The sequence below is a fragment of the Ovis canadensis genome, chromosome 19, assembly GCF_042477335.2.
Source record: "Ovis canadensis isolate MfBH-ARS-UI-01 breed Bighorn chromosome 19, ARS-UI_OviCan_v2, whole genome shotgun sequence".
In the NCBI taxonomy this organism is placed as follows: Eukaryota; Metazoa; Chordata; class Mammalia; order Artiodactyla; family Bovidae; genus Ovis; species Ovis canadensis.
The window spans coordinates 60,033,630-60,057,172 of NC_091263.1; the positions used below are offsets into that span (position 1 = coordinate 60,033,630).

Sequence of the window (23,543 nt, forward strand, 5' to 3'; positions counted from 1 at the left end):
TTGAGATGATCTTTGCAACAGTTTGAGAATGAAATCTTGCAAGGAAGTTACAGGTTCAGATTGGACAGAGAGGTGATCCATTTCAGAAAACAATGATGACTGACTGGTCAACAGTGATGTCTTAGAAAGTCTCAGTCCAGAGTGGTTCTTATGCCACAGAAACATCTGATTAACTGATCATCTCGAAGCTGGTTTATTTTCTTTCTCTCATGGCCCAGCACACCTGGAATTATAAACCCAGCTCAGAAGCCACCCAGAAACCCTACTACTTTGGGCTGCCTTGGGTGTGCCAAAGCCTTTTTGGCTGCTAGGGTATGAAGCAGGCGTGTGGATCCCAAGGCAGGCAGGCAGAGTTTCTGTTGTCAGTCTTCTTGGGTGTGGGGCCCCAGTATTCTCTAAGATGTCTGACTCTAGCAGCTGTCTAGAAAATATGATGTTGAATTTTTAATCTGTAAACAAAATAAGGGAACCCACCTTACCAGGAAAGCCCTGGCAGGTGATAGAAGGTGATCCTTCTGAGAATGAACCTGAGGGTCAGAGTTCCAGCTCTGCTCTGACCCACAACACACTAGGAAACCTTAGGCAGCTCCTTTTGTTTCTCTCTCACAGGCTCAGCTTCCCCATCTGTGAGGTGAAGGGATTAAACTAACAGACGTCTTAGTTCTTTGCAGTTTTGAAAGTCAGAAACTATTCCAGTGCATTCCTACATAGAGTACACTGAGTACTTGATCTACACCAATGGCTTTGAAGATGCCCAAGCAAGTCACAATATTACTTTGATGGAGCTTGCAGTTGAATAGAGGAAATATACTGTTCAGTAAGATATTAATACAGCTATTATTTCTTGAAGAAATGATATTCTAGGTACAACATTATACTTTGGTGTTTCATTACAGTCCTCACAAAAGCTCAAGGAGGTAATACCATCATGATCCTTGCTATGCAAATGGGGAAACCAAGTCAGAGTTAGTGAGCAAATCTGCCTTTAGGGTAACACTTTGAACCCCTTTGTTTTCCACTGTCATGCAGTTGCCATATTTTCCACCAGGGAATATTTAAGAATTCAAGGTTTCAAGGATGATAGAGAAGAAGGAAGGCTCTGAATTTTGCTCATTTGACTTGCGTGATCCTGAGTCATCTTCATTACTAGTTGTATGATGGTGAGGAAGTCAACTTACTTTCCTGTGAAATGGGTATGTACTTTGCTGTCTAATTCACAGAGAAGCCTTATCACAAAGCATTTTCTCTGGGGTACGGTCTTTAAAAACCTTGAGGGCTGTACAAATGTGCAAGATGTTGATCTCAGTTCTGAGGTGCAAAGACAGGGCTATGTTTTTCTTCCCCACAGGGAAGCACTGTGCTCTGAGGAATGATGGTCCCAAACAGTCTCTGGTGACAATCCATTTGACTTATTCCCTTGACCAAAGAAGAAAGAACTTGAGTGACAATGCTCATAAATAGGCCCCTGTCTTCTGCTTTTCTGGGAGCCAGACCGTGATTTATCCTTGCAGGAAAATAAATAGTGCAGAAGGTGCAAACACTGCCTTGAAAGAACCCAGTTCAGTGTGGGTTCAGACATCTTCCTTCCAGGAAAACTTATCCAGACCTCCCAGCCCCGGTCTTGCTTGTCCAGGCTCCAGGGAGGTCTGCTGGGGCCAGGGTCTTCTGAGGCATCTTGAGATGTGGTCGGGCTTCCAGGGAGAGCCTCTGTATTCCTGAGCTTTCTAGTGATGCAATCCTTGGTGAGGCATAGAAACAAAAAGCTGATATTTTGGACGGGTAAGAGCCATCTCTGGGGGATTATATTTTACGAACCAAAGACAACAGTGTTACTGATTTATCTTAATAGCAGATACTATGAGCAAATGTCCCAGTTGCCTCTTTGTGCTTTTGGCAAGTATGGATGAGAAATGGAATGGAGCAGACCCAGGCAGAGCTGGCTAGCCCAAAGTGCAGAAGTCTTAATCTTCCTCCCTCCAAATATGTAACTTAGAAATGTTTCCAAAGTTTTTCAAGTTGCAGGTGGTCACCCAGCTCTGACAAGAGGCATGGCGGGTTCCATCACCAAGTTTTCTGCTTCCAAAACAATTATCTTGGGCTTGAAGGGAAAAGATGCCTGAATCTTCCCTAGGTAGTTAGTTCTTTAAGCTCAGTTACCATATTCTGGTTCTAAAGATACTATTTATATATAAAGAAACCTTCTTTTATCAAATGATGAGCCTTCCTGCTTGTTATAAGCGTGATTGGAATACTCGGAGGACACTGCAGGACTAGTCTGCATATCCTCCTCTATCAGGGCTGGAACGAGACCATGCTGAACCCAGCGCCTTAGAAGTTGAAGTATAAATTATGTCAAAGGCATGTTCATTGTTGTAACATTTACTAATCCTTATTAGATATGGATAAATTCTCATGGCTTAATTTGGCATGTTGAGTCAGTTGTTCAGATTGTCTTTGGGGACTGGAAAGGAAATGCACAACTTTAGTGTAATTTTTCTTTTGTTTCTTTAGAATGGGACATAATTTTTTATTGTTAGCTGGTGGAAACTTTGGTGAATTGTGGCCAACTGTGGCTCACCCCCACAGGAAGAAAGCATCAGACTTTAGCTGAGAACATAGTCTTTGAAACAAACCAGAATATTTGATTTTTGAAATATCTTCCCACTTTAAAAACATGCTGTCCAACAAATATTAATGTTCTGACCCAGACCAAGAGAACTGAGGAAGTAGAAAGCTACAATTTCTCTCTGAGGAAAATTTTAGAGTGATGTGTGATGCTTTAGTTTAATAATAACTCCACTGAGCACAGAAATAGTCTGTAAGGGTGCAGGTACAGCCACAAGAGTTCACAGAGCATCCTTCTCACCCTTGGTTCTTAATTTATCCAGAGCGGAAGGAGCTAGGTGTTGGCTAAATATTAGGCATTTCACATTCCTTTACCAGATCACCACATATACATGACCATGGGCACATCCTGTCACTTTACTTCCATTTCTGGAATTTGGTCAAAAAATACACTTGATAAAAGTTCTCCCTTTTGGCTATCAGTTTCATATTGAAAATCATTGTTGAATATTTTAAATTGCTTACATTGAAATCTACTGTCCTTTTTTTTTCTTTTTTTCTTCTTTTTAGCATCTCACATAGTTTGGTGGTCAGTCAAGCATGCTCAGTAATCACATTTAGGGGACTCAAATCTTATCAATCGTGTTTGACCAAGTTTGGGGGTTACTGAATCAGTTGGTGTTATAGCTGCAAGATTATTTAAGTGAGATTCTTGTTCTGTTCATAATTACAGGTTTATTTTAACAGATCTGTTCTGCAAAGTTTTATGAGCAGGAATTTTCTTGGGCAAATCCACCGTGATTCTCAGTGGGGTTAGGGTAGGCAATTTTTGGCCTCTGGGGTAGTTTTTCAAATGAGTGGTCATTAAAAAGCCCAGTTCTGTCCTCCTAGCAACAGCCATTTTTCAGCTTCTGCTGAGAGCAGGGTCCAAAATTACCCTATCTCCTTATGAAATTCTGTTGAAAAACGTTAGTCCCTCTGCACTATGCACAAAAGCCAAATTACTTTTGGAATGTTCTGTGGAACTCTGGGAATTCAGATAGGAATCAAGGAAACAGTACAACATCTTTTCTCCTGCTTTGCTCAATCTGTTGATTGATTTGTAGGCAATTATTCTCCTTACCTTGAACCCTCTGAAGTAGTCTTGGGTCTAACTTCTACTGCTTTTTGTTCATTCCTTTATTTGTTTGTTTTTATAAGCATTTTATCTTCTTTCCAAACTCAGAGAATACAAAGAAAAGTTCTGGAAAAGCAGAGGGTTCATTCTCCATTGAAAGCAGTATTCTTCTAATAATTTGCCAGGATGATAAGATGTTTCTCAGATCTTTTACATTGCTGAAATGTAAAATCAAAGAAAGGGCTTCTGAAACAAACCAAACAAAAACCATGCACTTATTCAGGGACATAGTCAGAATATGCTTGTGCTGGTTTTTATACTCAACACTGCCAAGATCTTTATGGCTTGTAAGCTTCCCAAGCCTTCACAGAGACATCCCTGGAGAAGTGAGAAAACTTGGAAAAGAGGAAGAAAGGATTTTTTCCTGATTATTCTTCAGCAGTAGCATACCGAGGACATACAGTGAAAAGTATTGGACCTTTTCTAAGTTATTCCCAGCTTGGAACTTCCAAGTTCCAAGTAATGCTATGTTCCGTAGTCTCATAGATAAGGAAGATCACAAATTAGAGTGGAAAATTAAAGGAATTTCTGGTTCTCTGTAATGTTTCTGGCTGTCTCAGGCTTAATTCTCAAAAGCAATTTATGTGTGTCTTAAAGTTTAAAATAGTTATATTAACTGCAGCAGCAGTTTCTAAACCCAGCTGTCTTTGACATGAACTTTTGAGATTCTTCCTCACCTTCACCAAATACCAAATGGAGGACCAGCCCAGTGACCTGCATATCAGAATCCCAGAGGAGGGACACCAAAAGCTGATGGGATCTGACTGGCAGATCAGCAGTTGGGACACATTGAGCTGCTAAAGGAAATCAGCAACTCTCAGCCCCTGAAGGTGGGAGTCCTTGGGTCACCAAACACTTGCTCTCTGTATATATATAGATAACCTTACAAGTTCAGGTACTGTGAGCGTTAACTGAATGATAAGATCTGGGATGGCTTTTGGCTGCAGTTGTGACCAGAGGAGGTGGGACAAGGGGCTGGTGCAGGAGTGAGGGTGGGAGTGGACAGGCCATCAGGGCACACAGTGATAAGTGAAACAGTTGAGCAACAGGATTTACTGAGCACAGAGAGAGTCTGAGCCTGGTTCCAGACATTTCAGGGCTGTGAAAAGAAACCAGAAGCCACAGACTGATCTCAAGTACCTAGAGCACCTTTCTTGACATCCAGCAGCCTATCCTGATGATGCCATTTGCACAGAATCAGGGAAGTTGAATAACTTGCTGGTAGTTGAACAGCGATCAAGTGACTTAAATTTGACCATGGGACCCAAGCCTTCTAACCCCACTTCTAGTTTTCTTTACTCTGCAGGGTACTTCCAGTTGTGAAGACTGTATTAATGGGGTGCTTTTGAGCCTGGCTGTGTTGGAGGATAGAAGATCTGGTGTTATAGGTAGGAGTTGCTCCTGACAAGGAAAGCACCAGGGTAGAGATGGATCCATGTGGACATGGGATTAGAGACAGAGCGTCCTTGGCGAGAGTTCTCTGCAGGAAGCTGATCACTTGCTCAGGAGGAAAGGGAGAGTCTGGCCCTGCCCAGCAAGTGAACTGTTTCTATCTGATGCACAGGATGATAGGGAACTGCTATGTACTCTGCAGGGAGTGTAAAATATGAGAACTGTCAACATCAAGCAAGTTTGAAATCAGTATTTTTTATTAATGATAAAATGGCTTCTGAGATGAGACTGCTGGGTCACTCTTGTCCATGAGATCTTGCCCTGCTTGTGATGAACCTTGGGCACCTCCCAGGCCATGGTCTTGTTGTCTGCACACTTAAGAGTCATCAGTCAGTAATGATTTGAGTCTTTCATCAATGCGTCCTCACCCTTACCATATTAAGGATAAAATAATAGCGTACTTCAATTATGCAGCCTATGAGGCATGGAAATTTGGGTCTTTCCTCTGAAGTATGGATATCAAGTAGTATCCTGTAAAGTTTCAGGACCTGAGAGAAGATCTTTGGGCTGTTAATATTCCAGAACTAAGGACCTTGTTTTGTTACCAGTTTTCATCTCAAGTTTGTTTCTAAATGACATTATGGTGCATGATTCTTTTCATAGTTTATTTCCCAAAATAGGAGGGAAAAGAAGAGAGGGAGGGGGATGCATGGAGAGGAGGGAGGGGAGAGAGAGAGAAGCAGCCTACTGTTTGATTTTGGGTGCTGTTTTTTGTTGTTGTTGATTGAGTAGGACCTCGCCTGAAATGTCCTCTGGCGCATGCTATTTCTGAGCCATAATTATGCTTTCTAACCCACTCCTTTATGTCTGGGTCCTTAATATCCAAGCTCCTATATAATTATCAGGTTCAGTGTTTGGGAATGAGATAAATATTTTTTGCATGACCTTAGCCTATACACTGCAGTGCCATGCAGTGCCGTGTTATTACAAGATAGTTCCTAAACTCCAAGCTGGACTATTAATTCTCTCAACTTGAAAAGACACAGCAAAGAGATCCTCCCAATCTTTGGCCCATGATGCCAAAAGTCAGATGGACACTGACTTGATCCAGCTGAGGGCCCTAAGGTTCCTTGGGGAGGATTTGAACTTGGCTGTAGTCTGTTGGTCCTGAGTCAGAGAGGGACTTGGGAGCCCTTCCTTCTCCATGCAGCTGTATTCTGTAGCTGTGGTAGGGACATTTGTTGCAGTTGTGAAGGACGTGCGTTTTCAAGCATTTGACGGGGCCAGGTTTGCTCACTGTCTCTCCAAGTTTGCTGTACTAGTTTGCTAGACTAGCGAGAGATTGGTTAAGAGTAATCGGAATTTTAGAGGATCAGGCTGAACGGAGGGGAGCTGTGGCCAACCGGCAGGACTCTGTTAGCTCCTGGACTGTTTTTTGACGTTCTCCCAAATAGAAGCCAGCAGGACTCTAAGTTCTCCAAGGTCAGTCTCAGGAATTTCTTCGCCTGTACTAAAATTATTTCAGTACCATTCCCCCTTAAACTGAGAAGCAACCTATATATCAGCATTTGTGTGTGTATATGTAGCATAGAAAGCTTTCTTATCTTTTATTATTTCCTGTCATTTCTGAAACATTCAAATGATAATAGAAAGAAAGAAAGGAGGATCCAAGCACCCTGAAATCCAGGCATCCAGCAGTGTTTTGTGCTCGTCTGTGTGGACTTTTCTTACACGTGTATGTATGTATGTGTATGTCCATATACATGCACACGTATATGAACATGTTTCAGCACCTGCTTCACCATCCATTCAAATATATGTTGTGATACTCTTTCCTTCTGATGAATAGAAACATACGTGACTCTTGAATTGCTAATAAATATTCTATTATATGCATAATTAGTATTCAGTAATTTGTTTTTAAGAAACCTGATACACAGGTATTTTGTTACCTCTCATTAATTGCTCCTGTGATCAACATCCCAGTGAATATCCTTTTACCCTTTTCATTCCTGTATGTCTGTCCAACTTTTCAAAAGCCTTTTGGACCACAGGGTGTACATATTTTGAATTTTAATACATAATGCCAAGTTGCCCTCAGGAAAGTTTATACCAGTGTACAACCCTGCCAGTAGTGTATGAAAGTACCTAAAGAATATGGAAATTAACTTTCCCTTTTCTTAAGCTTTTCTAAATTTTACTGACCTCTAGAATATTACCACTAAATGCTGAAAAGAAAAATGTGTTTATGAACTACTGTAAGTTTGACATTGCTCCACACCCAGATTCCAGAACAAATTATGCAGGCAGTAGTTTATGAAACTTGGAATAAAGTCAACAATCTCTAATTTTTATTTGTTCACTAAGAATAGGTATTGCTATACTCACATTATTTTTTGGAAAGTTAATATAAAGGCAGGACTTCAGCTGATCATTCAGCACAACAAATTCATGTATGCGTGTGTGTGTATTTTATTTACACGTATGTGTATGTGTGTATGTATGTATATATATGTGTGTGTGTGTGTATACATATATATAGGCTTCTGAAGTGGCTCAGTGGTAAAAAATCTGCCTGCCAATGCAGGAGACACAGTAGCCATAGATTCAATATCTGGATTTGGAAACTCTGGAGGAAGAAATGGCAACCTATTTCAATATTCTTGCCTGGAAAATCCTATGGACAGAGGAGTCTGGTGGGTTATAGTCCATGGGGTTGCAGAGTCAACCACATGATTGAGCAACTGAACGCACACACGCACGCAAGGACACATGTGACGCCTTGGATTCAGACTCTGTTCAGGGCATTATTCTCTTAGAGGAGCTTTGGGTGTGTGTGAGTGTGTATGCACTCAGTCGCTCAGTTGTTTCTGACTCTTTGCAACCCCATAGACCGTAGTCTGCCAGACTCCTCTATCCTTGGAATTTTCCAGGCAAAATTACTAGACATGGTTTGCCATTTCCTCCTCCAGGGGATCTTCCCAGCCCATGGATGGAACCCGCGTCTCTTGCTTCTCCTGCATTGGCAGGGCAGATGCTTATACCAATGTGCCACTTCAGAAGCCCTCAGTGAAAAGATGCTCAGCCTCAAATTATAATTAGGGAAATATGAAGGAGATAATAATTTTTCACGTGTTGGATTTTTTAAGATAAAAGAGTTTGATGAGATTTTGTGTTGGCACAATATAGGCAGAGGTACAGACTGGAAGTTGACCAAAATATTTGAAGGGAGATTTGGTAATATCTTTCAAAGTTTAAAATGTGTATACTTTATTCTAGGGATCTCTACTGAATCTCTTTTCTTTGTACTTTATAAAACCATCTATTATGTGTTTCATCATCTATCCTTGTTGAGAATAAGCATATGAGGACAGGCAAAGGTGTTCCTTTGGAAAAATATTCTTTGAAGCATATTGGAATAATGAAAAGCCAGAAATGACCCAAATGTTAATCACTCATTCAACAGATATTTACTGATGCTCACTATGTGCCCAGCAATGTTTTAGGTGCTTGGGATAAATCTTTGAACAAAATAAACAGAGACTTCTGCCCTCTGTTTTAGCACATCAATAAAGGACTAGTAAATAGAAGTATATGCAGAGAATGGAATATGTAACCATTAAAAATGAGGTATTTCTACATGATCTTGACATGAAAAGGTGGCCAAGACATGTTGGGCATTTCATTTTTTTAAATTTTTTTATTATTATTTTTTTACTAAAATAACATTTATTGACAGATTATGTACAAATTAATAAATATGAGTATTCTCTTTCGTTATTAGCATCACTGTTGACAAAATTCAGCAACAAACACAAATTCATGTTTAATTTTAGATTTACATATGTAGATGAAATATTTGGAGGGAACAGCTGAATTGCTTAAATCATCTTTTCATAGCTAGTAATTAATACTTATTTCCAAATTAAATATGATTTGCTAAATACTTTTTCAAGGGCTACTTTTAGAAAAAGCATCATTTAATTATGTATGGCAGAAACAATGAGGATATGTTTCTAAGATAATACATTTTGTTAACTTCAACTTTGCCACATAAAATATTTTGTCATTTTCTTGTAGTTTCTGAATTAAAGGGAGTGTATGTGCTTCCTTCCTTACATTATGTGTAAAAGTTTTCTTGAAAGACTGGCAAAAATCCTTAATAGTAGCGGTAGATATTAGGACAGGGGAAGGGAGAATTTTTAAAATAAACTCTACACTATTTAATTTTTCATATCTAGATGTTTGATTCCTATAATAGAAAACTTATAGATGTTATAAGGAAGAAGAAATTAGGAAGCTAAATTAGTGGTTCTGCTAGGAAGTAGTTCTACTCAAAGAAGATGGAAAATTCCTTAACCTATCTGTAGGCACTGAGACCAAAATAATTAGGTGTTTGATGCTGTTCAGACTGCAAGAATGGAAATTAATACCATAGTACTTTGGAATGCAAAACGAAAGACACAAGATGGGCCTGTGGTATTACTGGTCATGGACATGGTGGACTTGTCTACACATGCAAATCAAATGGGAAGGCAGCCAGGGGCAGGGGTCCAGCAGTCAAGAATTCTGGGGCTTTCTCTGGGTTTGTGATTGACTAATGTTCAACCTCCTGGAGCCTCATTCTCCCCTCTGTAAAGCAGTGAACCTGGAGTCACTGATTTAAGGTATGGCCTAGCACTAACATTACATGAATCAGGATTATTCTGGCAAGTGCTCATTCGTTGGAGAGAGATTCAAGATAGCTTCTGGAATCGCCACTTTCCGGTTACCCACTTCCACTCAGTGCTTTGAAGAAACATTAGTTATGTAATTTAATATCTGCTTTTGTTTAGATTCAAGCTGAAATGCTTTTGGATATTTTGTACTTAGGCTATTTCAACTCCAGGGTCATAGAAGATCAGGTTTTTCGGAGTCCACCTTAAACAGATGACTAAGAGAAATTGATTTTCAAAATATATTCTCCGGATGAATTTAATTTGATGTGATGGAGAAAACAAACAAACACAACAAAAAACAACATGAGTCAACACCCTGGGCATTTCCAGATTAAACTGGAGTGTAATTTCATCCTCTCTGGAAACTGACTTTCTTCAGATCCCCAAAGCCAAAAGTTGCATTTTGCCTCTTCTTTGGGGATAAAGTTTCATAAAAGAGGTGATGGTTGTAGTTGAGTTTTCATTCCTGTATGCTGGGGGAATATCAGCCTGGAGCAGAGTGTGAGGGGACCTGTCATGCCTGTTATTCATGGGTCTCTGGGAGGCTCCATGGAGACCTTGTATCCAGAGAGGAAGATGTGACTCAGATTCTCCTTCCCTGTGGAACTAAATTGGTCCTAGTTAGGGTCGGTTCAGAGCATCCCCTATAAAGCTAGTAAGCATACTGAAATCCAAACACAAGGGAGACAGCACAGCAAGCAACGCAAATGAGAAGATAAACGCCAGAGGGAATGTTTCATAGATTTGGTATTTGGGACACTCCACTGCCATTTCTCCCTTCCCATTTGTTTTTCAACTGATTGAAAAACTACTAATGAGCGTGTTTACATTTTCTCCAGTTGTCTTACCCAAGTGTGAGACCAGCTGGGGAGAGGGGTTTGTTCTCTGTCCAAAGCCCTAGCTGTCTCTCCCTCCGTCGTCTTCTCACTCTCCGGCTGCCAGACCCCCTCCACCCTGCCAAACCTCTCCTCGCCTGCTCACCACCCCTCTCCCTGGGGTTCTCTCTGTGTTCAGCACCGGCCAGCAGCCCCACCACATGTTTTGCATTGCTCACACCCTCCCTTCTCTCCCTGCTTTGTTGTCATTTGTTTTGTTTTGAAAGAGGTGAGGTGCAGAGGAGGTCTTGGGTTTGTGCCCTTCCACTCAGCCTCAGCACTGGGATTCGGCCCAGATTGCATTTGCCCCCATTTCTGCACTGAGCTCAAAAGACCCTGTAGGAGAATGTCTTTCTGTCCTCTCACAGTTCTTCTGGATGCATTTTCTCTCTCTGGTCTGCTCCAAATTTCTAGTCTCTGACCTCTAAAACCCAACTCGTTCTCAGTTGCTTTGCTCTTTCCTTCTAATGAGGGTGTCTCAAGCTTCTCTCATTTTGAAAACCACCATCATAAGGTTTTCCGTGTTCTCTGACATAATTGCTGTGAAGTCCCTTTTGGATGAGATTGTTGCCATGCACGCGTGCTCAGTTACTTCAGTTGTGGCCGACTCTGCATGGCTCTACGGTCTGTAGCTCACCAGGCTCTACTGTCCCTGGGATTCTCCAGGCAAGAAGACTGGAGTGGGATCGAACCTGCATCTATTATACCTCCTGCATTGGCAGGCAGGTTCTTTTTTTTTTTCTTTTATTTAAATTTTATTCTTTTACTTTACAATATTGTATTGCTTTTGCCATACATTGACATGAATCCACCACAGGTGTACATGAGTTCCCAACCCTGAACCCCCCTCCCACCACCCTCCCCATATCATCTCTCTGGGTCATCCCAGTGCACCAGCCCCAAGCATCCTGTATCCTATGTCGAACCTAGACTAGTGATTCGTTTCTTACGTGATAGTATACATGTTTCAATACCATTCTCCCAAATCACCCCACCCTCTCTCTCTCCCACAGAGTCCAAAAGTCTGTTCTTTACATCTGTGTCTCTTCTGCTCTCTTGCATATAGGGTTATCATTACCGTCTTTCTAAACTCCATATATATGTGTTAGTATACTGTATTGGTGTTTTTCTTCCTGGCTTACTTCACTCTGTATAATCGGCTCCAGTTTCATCCACCTCATTAGAACTGATTCAAATGTATTCAATGGCTGAGTAATACTCCATAGTGTCTATGTAACACAGCTTTCTTATCCATTCGTCTGCTGATGGACATCTAGGTTGCTTCCGTGTCCTGGCTATTATAAACAGTGCTGTGATGAACATTGGGGTACACGTGTCTCTTTCAGTTCTGGTTTCCTTGGTGTGTATGCCCAGCAGTGGGATTGCTGGGTCTTAAGGCAGTTCTATTTGTAGTTTTTTAAGGGATCTCCACAGTCTTCTCCATAGTGGCTGTACTAGTTTGCATTCCCACCAACAGTGTAAGAGGGTTCCCTTTTCTCCACACCCTCTCCAGCATTTATTGCTTGTGGATGCTGCTAAGTTGCTTCAGTTGTGTCCGACTCTGTGCGAACCCATAGATGGCAGCCCACCAGGCTCTACCGTCCCTGGGATTCTCCAGGCAAGAGTGCTGGAGTAGGTTGCCATTGCCTTCTCCAATGCATGAAAGTGAAAAAAGAAAGTGAAGTCGTTCAGTCATGTCCGACTCTTAGCGACCCCATGGACCGCAGCCTACCAGGCTCCTCCGTCCATAGGTTTTCCAGGCAAGAGTCCTGGAGTGGGTTGCCATTGCCTTCTCCTCTTTATCACTAGCACCACCTAATTCATTCAAACACATTTTACAGCAAACCCATAACTATGAAAAGGGCTTCCCTGGTAGCTCAACTGGTAATGAATCTGCCTGCAATGCCAGAATGAAAGTGAAAGTGAAAATCACTTAGTGGTGTCAGACTCTTTGTGACCCCTTGGACTATACAGTTCATGGAATTCTCCAGGTCAGAATACTGGAGTGGGTTGCCTTTCCCTTCTCCAGGGGATCTTCCCAACCCAAGGATTGAACCCAGGTCTCCCACATTGCAGACAGATTCTTTACCAGCTGAGCTACAAGGGAAGCCCAAGAATACCAGAGTGGATAGCCTATCCCTTCTCCAGGGGATCTTCCCAACCCAGGAATTGAACCAGGGTCTCCTGCATTGCAGGCGGATTTTTTACCAACTGACCTATCAGGAAAACCCTTGTTCAATTCCTGAGTCAGGAAGATACCCTGGAGAAGGGATAGGCTACCCACTTCAGTATTCTTGGGCTTCCCTAGTGGCTCAGTTGGTAAAGAATCTACCTGCAAGGTGGGAGACCTGGGTTCGATCCCTGGGTTGGGAAGATCGCCTGGAGGAAGGCATGGCAACCCATTCCAGTATTCTTGCCTGGAGAATCCCCATGGACACAGGAGCCTGGAGGGCTGTGGTCCATGGGGTCACAAAGAGTTGGACACGACAGAGTGACTACGCACATACAACTATGAAAAACCCCCACGTATTCCCTGTGGCTCATCTTGCATATCTCCAGGTATGTGGGCATGTCTCCTCGTAGCCCTTCATGTGTAAGGCTCTCCATCCTCTCCTGAGCTGCTGCTGGGTTACTCAACCTTCACATTTTTCCCAGCATAGTCATTGAACTGTCCATTTCCAGTCTATTGACTAGTTTTGTTTGGCCATACTATGAGTTAGTTTCCAAAGTTCTTTAGTTAAGGAGATGATTCCACCCAGGCCAATGATAATGAATCTTTATTGGATATATGAATTGAATGAAGACCTTGACCTCCCTTGTCAGCACAGTTTTAGAGTCTGAGTTCTAATGCCTACAAACAGCCTTCTCGTTTTCTTTTTTCCTCTTTTCCTTTTTTCCCTTCCTTCTTTCCTCCCTCTCACCCCTCCTTGCTTTTTTCCCAGCCTCTCTTCTTTTCTTTTTAGTTAAAAAATTGGAATTTGATTTTCAGGCTCACTTTCTAAAGAAACTCTAATAGGCCATACACAGAATATGTCCTTAGTTGTTAGAAGTCTGGGGTTTTTTTTTCCAGAGACCCTCTATTGACTCTGAGTTGAAACAGTTTAGACTCCACATAAAATATGCATTGTTTACCCAGGCTCTTCATGCTCTGCATACTGTTACAGTCCTTGAAGAGCTTGTCAGTGACAAGTAAGATAAATGAGTGAAGAGGACTTTACAAGTGTTTAAAAGCTAAGTATAGCATGTGCTGTCCACTACTTAATTAAACAGACCTGAGCTTAACTAAGTAACTTTGTGGTGGAAACTTCTAGGGCCTTCCCCTTTTCCCAGACCCCTGCCATTTCGAACAGTGCTCAGAATGTTAGAAATTTCTTGGTTGTCTTCAGTTGCTGACATGTTAGCCTCGGTTTGAAACCATCCTGTTGGTTAAAGCATTAAAAATTAGTACAGCTTGTGGATAATCAGTTTTGAATTTCTATTAGGACTTGGTCAGAAACATGGGGCTTGATCAAGATTTTTATAATGTGTGTGAGTTTCATCCTTTTCACAGAGAACTTTAAAATAAAAAGTGAGCTCTTTCTCTCATCAGCTCTAACTGGGAGCTCTTACCGTCTAGAAAGTCAAGAGCCCATTGCCAGCTCAGTCTTATTATTTATACTGAAGGGATCAGTCTGTATGAATCTGAGCAGGATGGTAGAGTGGGTACTTAGGAAGCTGTGGAATCATACACCCAAATCTTTCAGTTGTGTGGTCTTGGGTAAGTTTCTTTATCTTTCTCATAAACACTACCACTGCCATTATGTATTTTACTTTTACTTTCCCTCTTTACTCATACATTCCAAAAGCATGTTTCTCAAACTTATCCCACAATCTCAACTCACAATATTGTTACAAAGAAGGCAAACAGAGCTATCATACTGAAAAGCTTCAGTTTCTTTACCTGTAAAGTGGGGATAATGACAGCCTCTATCAGGGATGATAGTGAGGGTTCCCACTTGGTTTTTAGGGGCTTCATCCCCTGTGCTTGCCACCATTAAAGATTTTGACTATGCCTTTCTCCACCACTAGCCTGCATCAGAGCTTTGCTGGGACTGGTGAGAAGAGATGGCAACGGCAAACTGCTGCGGTTGGCACAGAGCAAGAGCTAGGAAAGTCTGTTATGGTTCTTGGTATTCACAGGAGGCTCTGTCTCACAGTGCCAGTCTTCTTTCTGCTACTATTAAGGATCTTTATATCATTAGCAAAGTATATAAAGCTCTTTCTCTGGCCCCATGGTCTGCACTGGCTGGTAGCAGAACAGAGGTGATGATGGTCTCAGCTATACTATCTGTCCAGAACCCTTGGGGAATTCCTCAGGTTCCTAAAGTGATGGCAGGACACAGTTGATTAGAATAATCTCCCTCCCTTGCTTTTAGAAGAAAAAAGAAAAGAAAAACTATACCAAAAAAAGTACAACAAGAAATATGAACAGGAGACTAGCATCTGTCTGTTCATGTGGAGTTTCATTCATGCGAAAGGCATTCTTTCCTCTCTTGCCTCCACTAAGGGACTAGAACGCTGGTTATTTATCAGTCACCTCGCTCCCTCATAGACTGGGGTTTTTTTCTAAGGGCATGAACTTTTGTCTGCCCTGTTCCCTGGCCAGACCTACATGAGTGACCAGGGGAGGACCTCAGGCAAGGAGAAGTGCACGGGCTTGAGGCAGGCTGACAGCAACACGTCCGGGACTGACCATCCAGTCTGTGAGTGACCTCTGGGGCTGGACGAGAGGATATGGAAGGGGCACTGACTTCCCTATAACAATTAAAAATGAAATAAAATAAGGGCACTCAATGACTAGGTACAAAAATAGCAGCCAAACTGTCCATGGTGACTACTAATTTTCTGTCTATAAATAAGAGCTGAGGGAAGCAGCTTCAGCAAGGTTGGGAGGAAGAGTCTCATCAGTGTCCTGTTTGGCTACGGATGGATGGCAGGACTGATGAGCTAAACAAGCAGGAGGAGATCAGACCAGTTTTCAAGGCAGGACTGATGCTGCAACAGTAGTTTGTGTAGATATTTATAAATACATAGATGTCCAGAGGCTAGCCCAGTTTCCCAAAGATGGCGTGATTTGATGTGAGTGAGCATATGGCTATGGCTCTTCTAGAATTCCTTCCAAAACCCCAAGTTGATGAGTTCTTCTGAGAAATAGGATAGCAAATTACCATCTCAAATATTTTTCCTACTCTCTTCACATCCAGTAAAGGAATGAAGAAAATAACACATACACAGACGTCATGGTTTTTTAAAAATTTATTTTTAGTATTTTTATTATTTAATTGCTTTCTTAATTTACTTTTTAATTGGTCATGTTGATGTACATACCGTATTTTGAGTTCCAGTTCCCCTCATTGGCCTGCTCTTCCTCTCATGATGATGAGGGTGAGTTTGTCATTCTGGGTGAGAATCTCCCCAGTTCACTCTTCCTTATAGCTGTGTCCACACCAACTCTCACATCTTAGCTCAGAGGTCATCTGACCCATGGAGCCTTATCTGATATCCAGCCCTTAGCTAGAATGGATTTCTCCTGCCTCCAGACACTCAAGTAAACCAAGCCTCTCTCCTTGTTTTTCTTCTTCTCCTGTGTTACAGCCCATCCTGTAATTCCTCATATATTTATCTTTGCTTTGTTACATGCATCTGGCCTGGGACCTTTCCATTCATAAACAGCTATAGGACTCTGGAGTCAGAAACCTGGGTTTAAGTCCTGTTTCTGTACTCACTAGCTAAGCACTCATGGGCTTGGTTTCCTCGTCTGTAAAAGGCGGCTCATAAGAATAGCTATCTCAGAGGAGTCAATGAATGTGTTCTACTCAGATGCTTAGCCTGACATGAAATTGCTCTAGTCTTAAGGCTGTAGGAGTTTGTTGAGAGTTGACTGAATTTCTGTGCAGGGTCCACAGTAGAAGGCATTCCGTCAGTGATTCTCACTTACTCCCATAAGGTTCCCTAATGCTGAATACTCCACTAATAGCTTCTTCATCCCCCTGCTTCATTCTGTCCTGCAAGAGTGACCCAAGCATTGGAACCCAGACCCCACTCACTTATGATTCACTGCTGTGTGGGCCTCTGGATGTTCTGGAAATCCCTTCCCTTCTCACTGCTCAGTTGTTGCTCAGTTAAAGTTTATTCATCTTTAACTCAGAGACAGGAACTATTGACCTTGCTCTGATTTCACAGAAAGAAGGCCGATAGAAGAGTTCTGGACTATTTCAAATTTCCCTGGCAGGAAAGAGGCAGAAAAGAAAACCTGAGAGGAGAAAGTGTAATTGCTAGTATGGTATTATCTCCATATCCCATAGCAACAAATTTGTTATATATTTTTTTCTTATTTAAACCATATTCATGAAGGTTTTATTGTTAAGTTGATCCAGATGACTGATCAAAGCATAGTTCGTTATTGCCACCTTGCTAAAATATTTTTAAAGGCAGTTTTAATATTACACTTTTATAGCTACATATTGCTATTAAGCTATTGAGTCTATTACTAGTCAATCAAGGATTTTCATTTTGTTTCAAGAGCTCCTTGGAGAAACTCTTCAGAAATGTCAAGAGCAGTGGAGGCTATGGCACCTTCTCACAGATGGTGTGCATCAAGGATCTTAGTTAACAGATACGGTTTCAGTTTTCCATGGTTGACTTTTGGTGCTAATGAAAGTATTCTAAAGGTTCCTGCTCTTCCAAAGGCTAGAATATAGTAAGGAAATGAACCTCAAGACACCCCCACTCTCTTTATTCTTAATGATGTAACTACCCAAAGACATGAAGTATTTCAGTAGGTCCATTTTATTCAAGAACAGAATATTTCTCAAACAAGAACAACTTGACTTTTGTAACAGTTCCAGAACTGTACATTTATCCTGCTCTCTCATGTCCAAGAACAACAACAACCAAAAACAAAGGCATGATGGGGAAAGTTAAACTACCACATGAGAGTTACATACTCAACTGATTCATCATAGATGCTAATTCTGTATTTTTTCTGTTTATCTTTTCCAAATAGCCAGTATCCTTTCCATTCATTCCATCATACACTTACACATTTATTCAACATACATTTACCTTTTATATATCAGATTGTCTTAGGTGATGAATCCAAGGGTAATTCCCACTTAGCACTTTCCCTTAAGAGAATTTCAACCTAGTGGCAGAGAAAGCCAAGAAAGAATGCAGTTATTTACCATTCATAGAAATAAGTGCTGTGATGGAAGTAGTAGAATTCTGGGGAAGGCAGTAGAAGGGCACTTAATCTCTTCCAAGGTGGACTTAAGGAAGGTGGTTCTGGAGGTGATAATGTCAAAGCTAAGACTAGAAGAACTAATGGTTATAACCAAGGTAGAAAAAGAGGATAAAAGGCATGACAGGAGCAGAGGGCAGCATGTCCCAGGGCAGGGGAGGGGAAGGTGGGATGCTGGGAGGTGAACAGCAGTTACCTAACAAGAGCTTCATAAGCTCTGCCGGAGATGGGGATCTTTCCTGGGGACAGTGTGGAGTCTCTGGGAAGCTGAAGCCAGGTAGTAACAGAGGTCTGATGTCACTCTGACTACAGATCATGTTTGGCTGGAGGCAAGAGTGCAGCAGGAAAGCTGTTAGGAACCTATTGCCCCAGAGAAATAAGGTGGCGTCTGGAAGAAAGAGGAAGTAGAAAATGAAATCTGATTAGATTTGTCTCAGCAGTCATGACATAATATAATAAAACAAATATAACACAGCCAAAGGTGAACGTGTCAGGTCAGCAGTTTGGTAAACTCTGAAAAGGAAATAAAAACGGGCTTTCGTAAATTACTAAATGAGGCCATTAGTTCCCAAGAGCAGTGCAGTGGAAAGCCATCTCGCTCCAACTCTGTATTAGCTTTCCTGGAATTTCACTTTTGGTTATCCAGAAGATGTGCTGTCTAAGGCTTTGTGGTGGGCACCTTGTATATCTGATGGCTACAGGGATGTGAACCATTACACATGGAATCATCTGATGAACATGTTTGAAATTATTTGAGCAAGTATTATCCTTGTTCCAATCCTTAAAATTTTTCTGCAATTTTTCTTCCTTCTACCTTTAGGGAGTGTTTATTCATAGCTTCCTAGCCTTATAGACCATTCTTGGCATGTTAGGAAACCAGTATAATTGGGTGGAGATAAGGATAGGTAGTGTAGATTGAAAAAACATTAAGAGCTCCATTTCTAATTTAATAATTAAGTGAACAGGATCAGTCAAACGTTTTTACGGAAGGGAAAAGTAGAAACCAGCCTGTAAGCAATCGGTCACAGTTTAGGGGATATGCTACAAGCTAGATAAATAAAAATGGTCTAAAGTATCAGGCTAAACTCTCATTTTTCATCTCCATTTCACACTCTTCTTTTCCAGCCCAGACTAATCAAAAGAAGCCTCTTCCGCTCACAATTGCTGTGTGTACATTTCCCCCAGATCTGGTATTCACATGAACAACGTGGTTTATTTATATTTCAGCACCAAATTGGAAAGATGACATCATTCATTTACAGTCTTTATCCCATGACATGCCTATTCTCCAACACCTCATTTCAGCAGACACATTTAGGACCGCATATAGCATCTTGTTTAGCTTGTACATTCTTTTATGGGATACAGTTCAAAGGTAGGGAGCTTTAAGCTTGTCACTGGTAAGAAAATAATCTCATAAAATCACAGGAGCTTCCCCAAAGGATAAGGACATTATGATGTTTACAATAGCAGGGTTATTATTTGTTCATTTAGGCTTCATCACTCATTCTTGGGTGAGTCCCTTTCTTCTTGACCACAGCAGATCTTATAACTCCCTTCAGACTTTCGGAATTCTTTTAGAAGAAACAATTCCAGACTTATTAGATCGTGGGTTCAAAACTGCAGGCTCCTGACGATACTGGAATTTTAGGTGTGAACACGACATTTCACAATCTCATGCACGAGTACAGGCCAGTAGGGGAGTCTCAGCATTTGGTCGGCAACAGCTCCACTGGCTGCTCTTTCTCACAACATATAACGTGTCCGTTGGGTCTTCTGACACTTTAAGTGGACACGTGAAGGCTGGAAATGCTATCAGCTGCCAGAGGTTGCCTGGGATTTTTTTTTTTTTTTTTAGGTGGCTCTTTCCCTCTGTTTTTATTGTCTTTATCCATATACTTGCATTTTTTTAAAATGTCCACTCTGGAGCCTTTCAAGTATTGTACACATTTAAAAAACTGGAGTGAAAAAAATCATGAGACATCCTCTGTCCTACAGAACTGGAATGTGAAGTCAGTTTCCAAAACTTAACAGAACCAACGCATTTATGAGAAAGCTATTTCTACCTGTTCAGCTGTTTGCCTTTTTTTTGCTAGCAACATGGCAAAGAGAAAGGCCTCAAGATTGAGAACTGGAAGGTCCAGAATATCTCCATGTTCTATGTCAAGAAAGAGACTAAAAATCTATGCCTTGATTTTCCAGCTATAAATGAGAATAATAATAATTCACCCCAGGAAAGTTTTGAAGATAAATTAGATCATTCATGAAGAACACTACAAGAAGAGACTGCTAGGTCCAGCATTGTTATCTGAGTATTGTTTATGCTACATACTAAAATTCCAACTGTCTGAATGCTCTGCCAGACTCTGACTTTCAGCTCTCTTACAGTGTTGAGGGCTCATTGTCATGAACCACCAGTGGGGCTGTTATGGCAACTCACGAGATGTCCTCAATTCTTAATGACCTTCCCTGGCTGAAGACAGTTGGGTTGCTCACCTTTAGAATGACAGTGGCCCTCAAAATTATGGCCTCTTCTTTCTTTGAGTCACTTGTTACAGCAACATGTATAATGTTATCTGTATCTACTTGGCCCTGTGTTAGATGCTGGAGAGAGACTGCTGAAAGACGCAGCCTCAAGCTTACTGACAAATGGACAGACGAATCCGTGGTTAGAGAGGTGTGGTAAGCATGAGGTACATGTCACCTGGTCTCAAGGGTGGGGTCAGGAAAAGGCTGTGCATTAGCCTTACACAGAAACTAGAGGCAGGGAAAGGTGGCTGAGGCAGCTGTCACAAACAGAGCGAACAACATGTATTAAGAAGGAGAAGAGTCTTCCAGTAAACAGTGACAATAGTTCAATAGTAGCATGACTTTTATTTCAAGCCCATTATGTACCAGATCCTGGACTGACTTGAAATCCACTCTCTTCACAATACTTTCTCCTCACAACAACCCCAGGGAAGAGATTCTATTACTCCCATTTGAAAGTTGAGGAAATTGGGGCATAGAAATAGTTAACTCTCAAAAGACCATGTAGCCAGTGAAGAGGTGGTTGAACCCACTTGGCCTTATCGCCAAGCCCACACTTGGAGTCTCTGCATTTCCCAGCTTTCTGAGCTGCATATTTTTATCTGCCTTTCTCCATGGACTTCAGGCAGTTTTGTGGATTCTGTGACCTTTGTTAGCTCAATTGATCATTGGTCTCTTTCTTGCCCTGCATAATAAAACCATATAGTTCTGTAGCCCTTGGAGTTTAACTCTGACACTTAGTTGCCTCATGTGACAAACATAGCAAGGAGTAAAATTAGAGTGGCTAACTCTTCTCCATCAATTTCGCTTTCTTTGCCTTCATTTCCCTAAAGAACGATATTAGTTAAAATGTCCTCAGAGAGCCGTTGCCCTAGAAGTCATCCTAGCAACAAACCAGCCCCATCAGTAGTTTTGCGGTTGGCAGCCTTTTGGTGGGCTTCTCTGCCTTGTCTTGCAGGACGACTGTTGTCTGTAGCTCTCTGTCTCCTTCCAGGTCTTTCCCATCTTTTCCTCCAGGGCTTCCTTCTGTTGCTTGCTCTAGAGCGTAAGATGTGATGGTTGGCAGTATGTTACTGCAAGCTTACTATGGATCTGTGTGATTGCTTGATAACACAAAGCACTTTAGCATGTGTCCATTTATTGGCTTTTAAATCACGTGGGGGAAGTACACTTATGTCTATGAATGGCTCTCCGACAACATAGCAGATTCAGTGATGTGACAGAACCTCTGTCACCAAAGCTAATGGAATGGTGTGTTCTTTATTAAGTTTCCATCGAACTAAAAGTGAAAATCTCTGTTCCTAAAAAAAGAATAATGGGAGCCCTACAGGTGTTGTAATTGTGCCCTGACGCTCTCGGGCTGGTCTTCCAGCTCCTGATGGAATCTTCCCTGGTTTGTGTTCCGTGCAGACCCAAAACAGAATGAAGCTGATGGCGGACAACTACGATGAGGACCACCACCATTACCACCACCACCATCACCACCACCACCACCGGTCCCCTGGGAGGTCGCAGCATTCCAATCACAGGCCCTCTCCTGACCAGGTCAGTGTCATTGCTGCTTACCTCTAAGACCCCTTTTACCCTTTGGGTATTTTAAGATAAAATAAATAATCCTCAAGAAATAATAAACAGCATAAAGTGATATGTTCTTTGAACTGAAACTAATAGCTTTGGTATTTATTTCCATCACTCAAGGAATCTAAATGTTTTCCTTTCTCCTTCCTCTTTAAGGTTTTGTCTGTTCTTGTTTATGTTATGCGTTTTCTTTCCTCTTCTCCTTTCTTTTTCATAGATATGTAGTCTGTTGCTGGCACAGTATTAATGGTGGGTTACTTTGGAATGTTGTTTTCAGAGTTTTAAGAGAAAGCACTTTGTTTCCATGAGCTTGGCAATCAGAGAAGCCATGAGTTTGCTGAGCACTGTCCTAGAAAATCCCTTAGTGATGCAAATTAAAAGTGGAGTAAAACTACATGAAAAGAGATGAGTTCTGCTTGCATTTTAGCAAGTGAAGTCAAGGCGTCCGGTTTATTTGATCTGGACTCTATTTTCTCGCTTACCTAAGTAAAGAAGTGGAGAGATGGCTTGACAAAAACACAGTTCTCCAGCAGTTTTCAGTGATATTCACCTTCACCCGCCAAATGCAAAGATTGTTTATATGTTTAGTATTAAAATTCTTGAAGGGAAATTTTATGGAAATTATGGGATTAAATATAAATTAGCAGGATATCATAGTCAATATTAATAGTGTTTCCTTTTTTATCTTACTGTGACCTTTTTAAAAAGTAGTGTAACTTCTACAATAAATTTCAAGAGAGGTGAGGTCATAGGTAATAGAATGGAATCATCTGAATGCCTTTGTTATATATTTCTAAATAGTGAGGAGCGAGAGGTGTGTGAGGAGGGGTTTCACTATTTATAAGAGGAAGGCGTGCTTACTGACTTCCTAAAATTTTTTCAGATAACTCTGTTTCCTTTTTACCTCATGTTGCTAGCATCCTGTAGGAGAAGTTTAGATTCCAAGTCTCCAGGAATTTTACTAGGAAGTGGTACAATTCCAGAGGGTGCTATTTATATAGCTCACAACATAAGACATACCCCCGTGGAACTGTGCAGTAAGGTAGCTCCAATCAGAGCGATCCTCACCCCCAGCTTGGCCCTGTCCTTGTCCTGGGAAACATTTGCCCTCAGAGTCCTCAACCCTGGAAAGGATATTCACACAGGACATCTTAGTTTCTGAAGCTAAGTGCAAAAAGGCACCGGTTTATGTCATTAACTCTCAAAAAGGGTTCTCAGTTTGGAAATCAGCGAAGTGGAAAGTGAGATTGATTTTATGTCGTTTTCTTGAATGTCTGGTTTTGGTTTAATTTGGTTTTATTTAGTCAGTTATCATCCCTCACATCACATCCCTCACCATCACTACTTTCCCAAATTCACCTACCCCAGTGTACCTGGCATCCTGCTAATTCATTCTCATTCTTGCCCTTTGCTCCTTGACCTTCTGCCTT

At 41.4% G+C, this 23,543-nt stretch overlaps 1 protein-coding gene across 1 annotated transcript in view; it reads left to right on the forward strand.

The window, feature by feature from the left end:
* Positions 1–23,543, forward strand: part of ERC2 (ELKS/RAB6-interacting/CAST family member 2) — a 1,004,571-nt gene that overhangs the window by 782,286 nt on the left and 198,742 nt on the right. Inside the window, exon 15 of the mRNA XM_069561579.1 lies at positions 21,946–22,080. Coding sequence (XP_069417680.1) covers positions 21,946–22,080 — 135 coding nt within the window. The remainder of the gene's footprint in view (positions 1–21,945; positions 22,081–23,543) is intronic.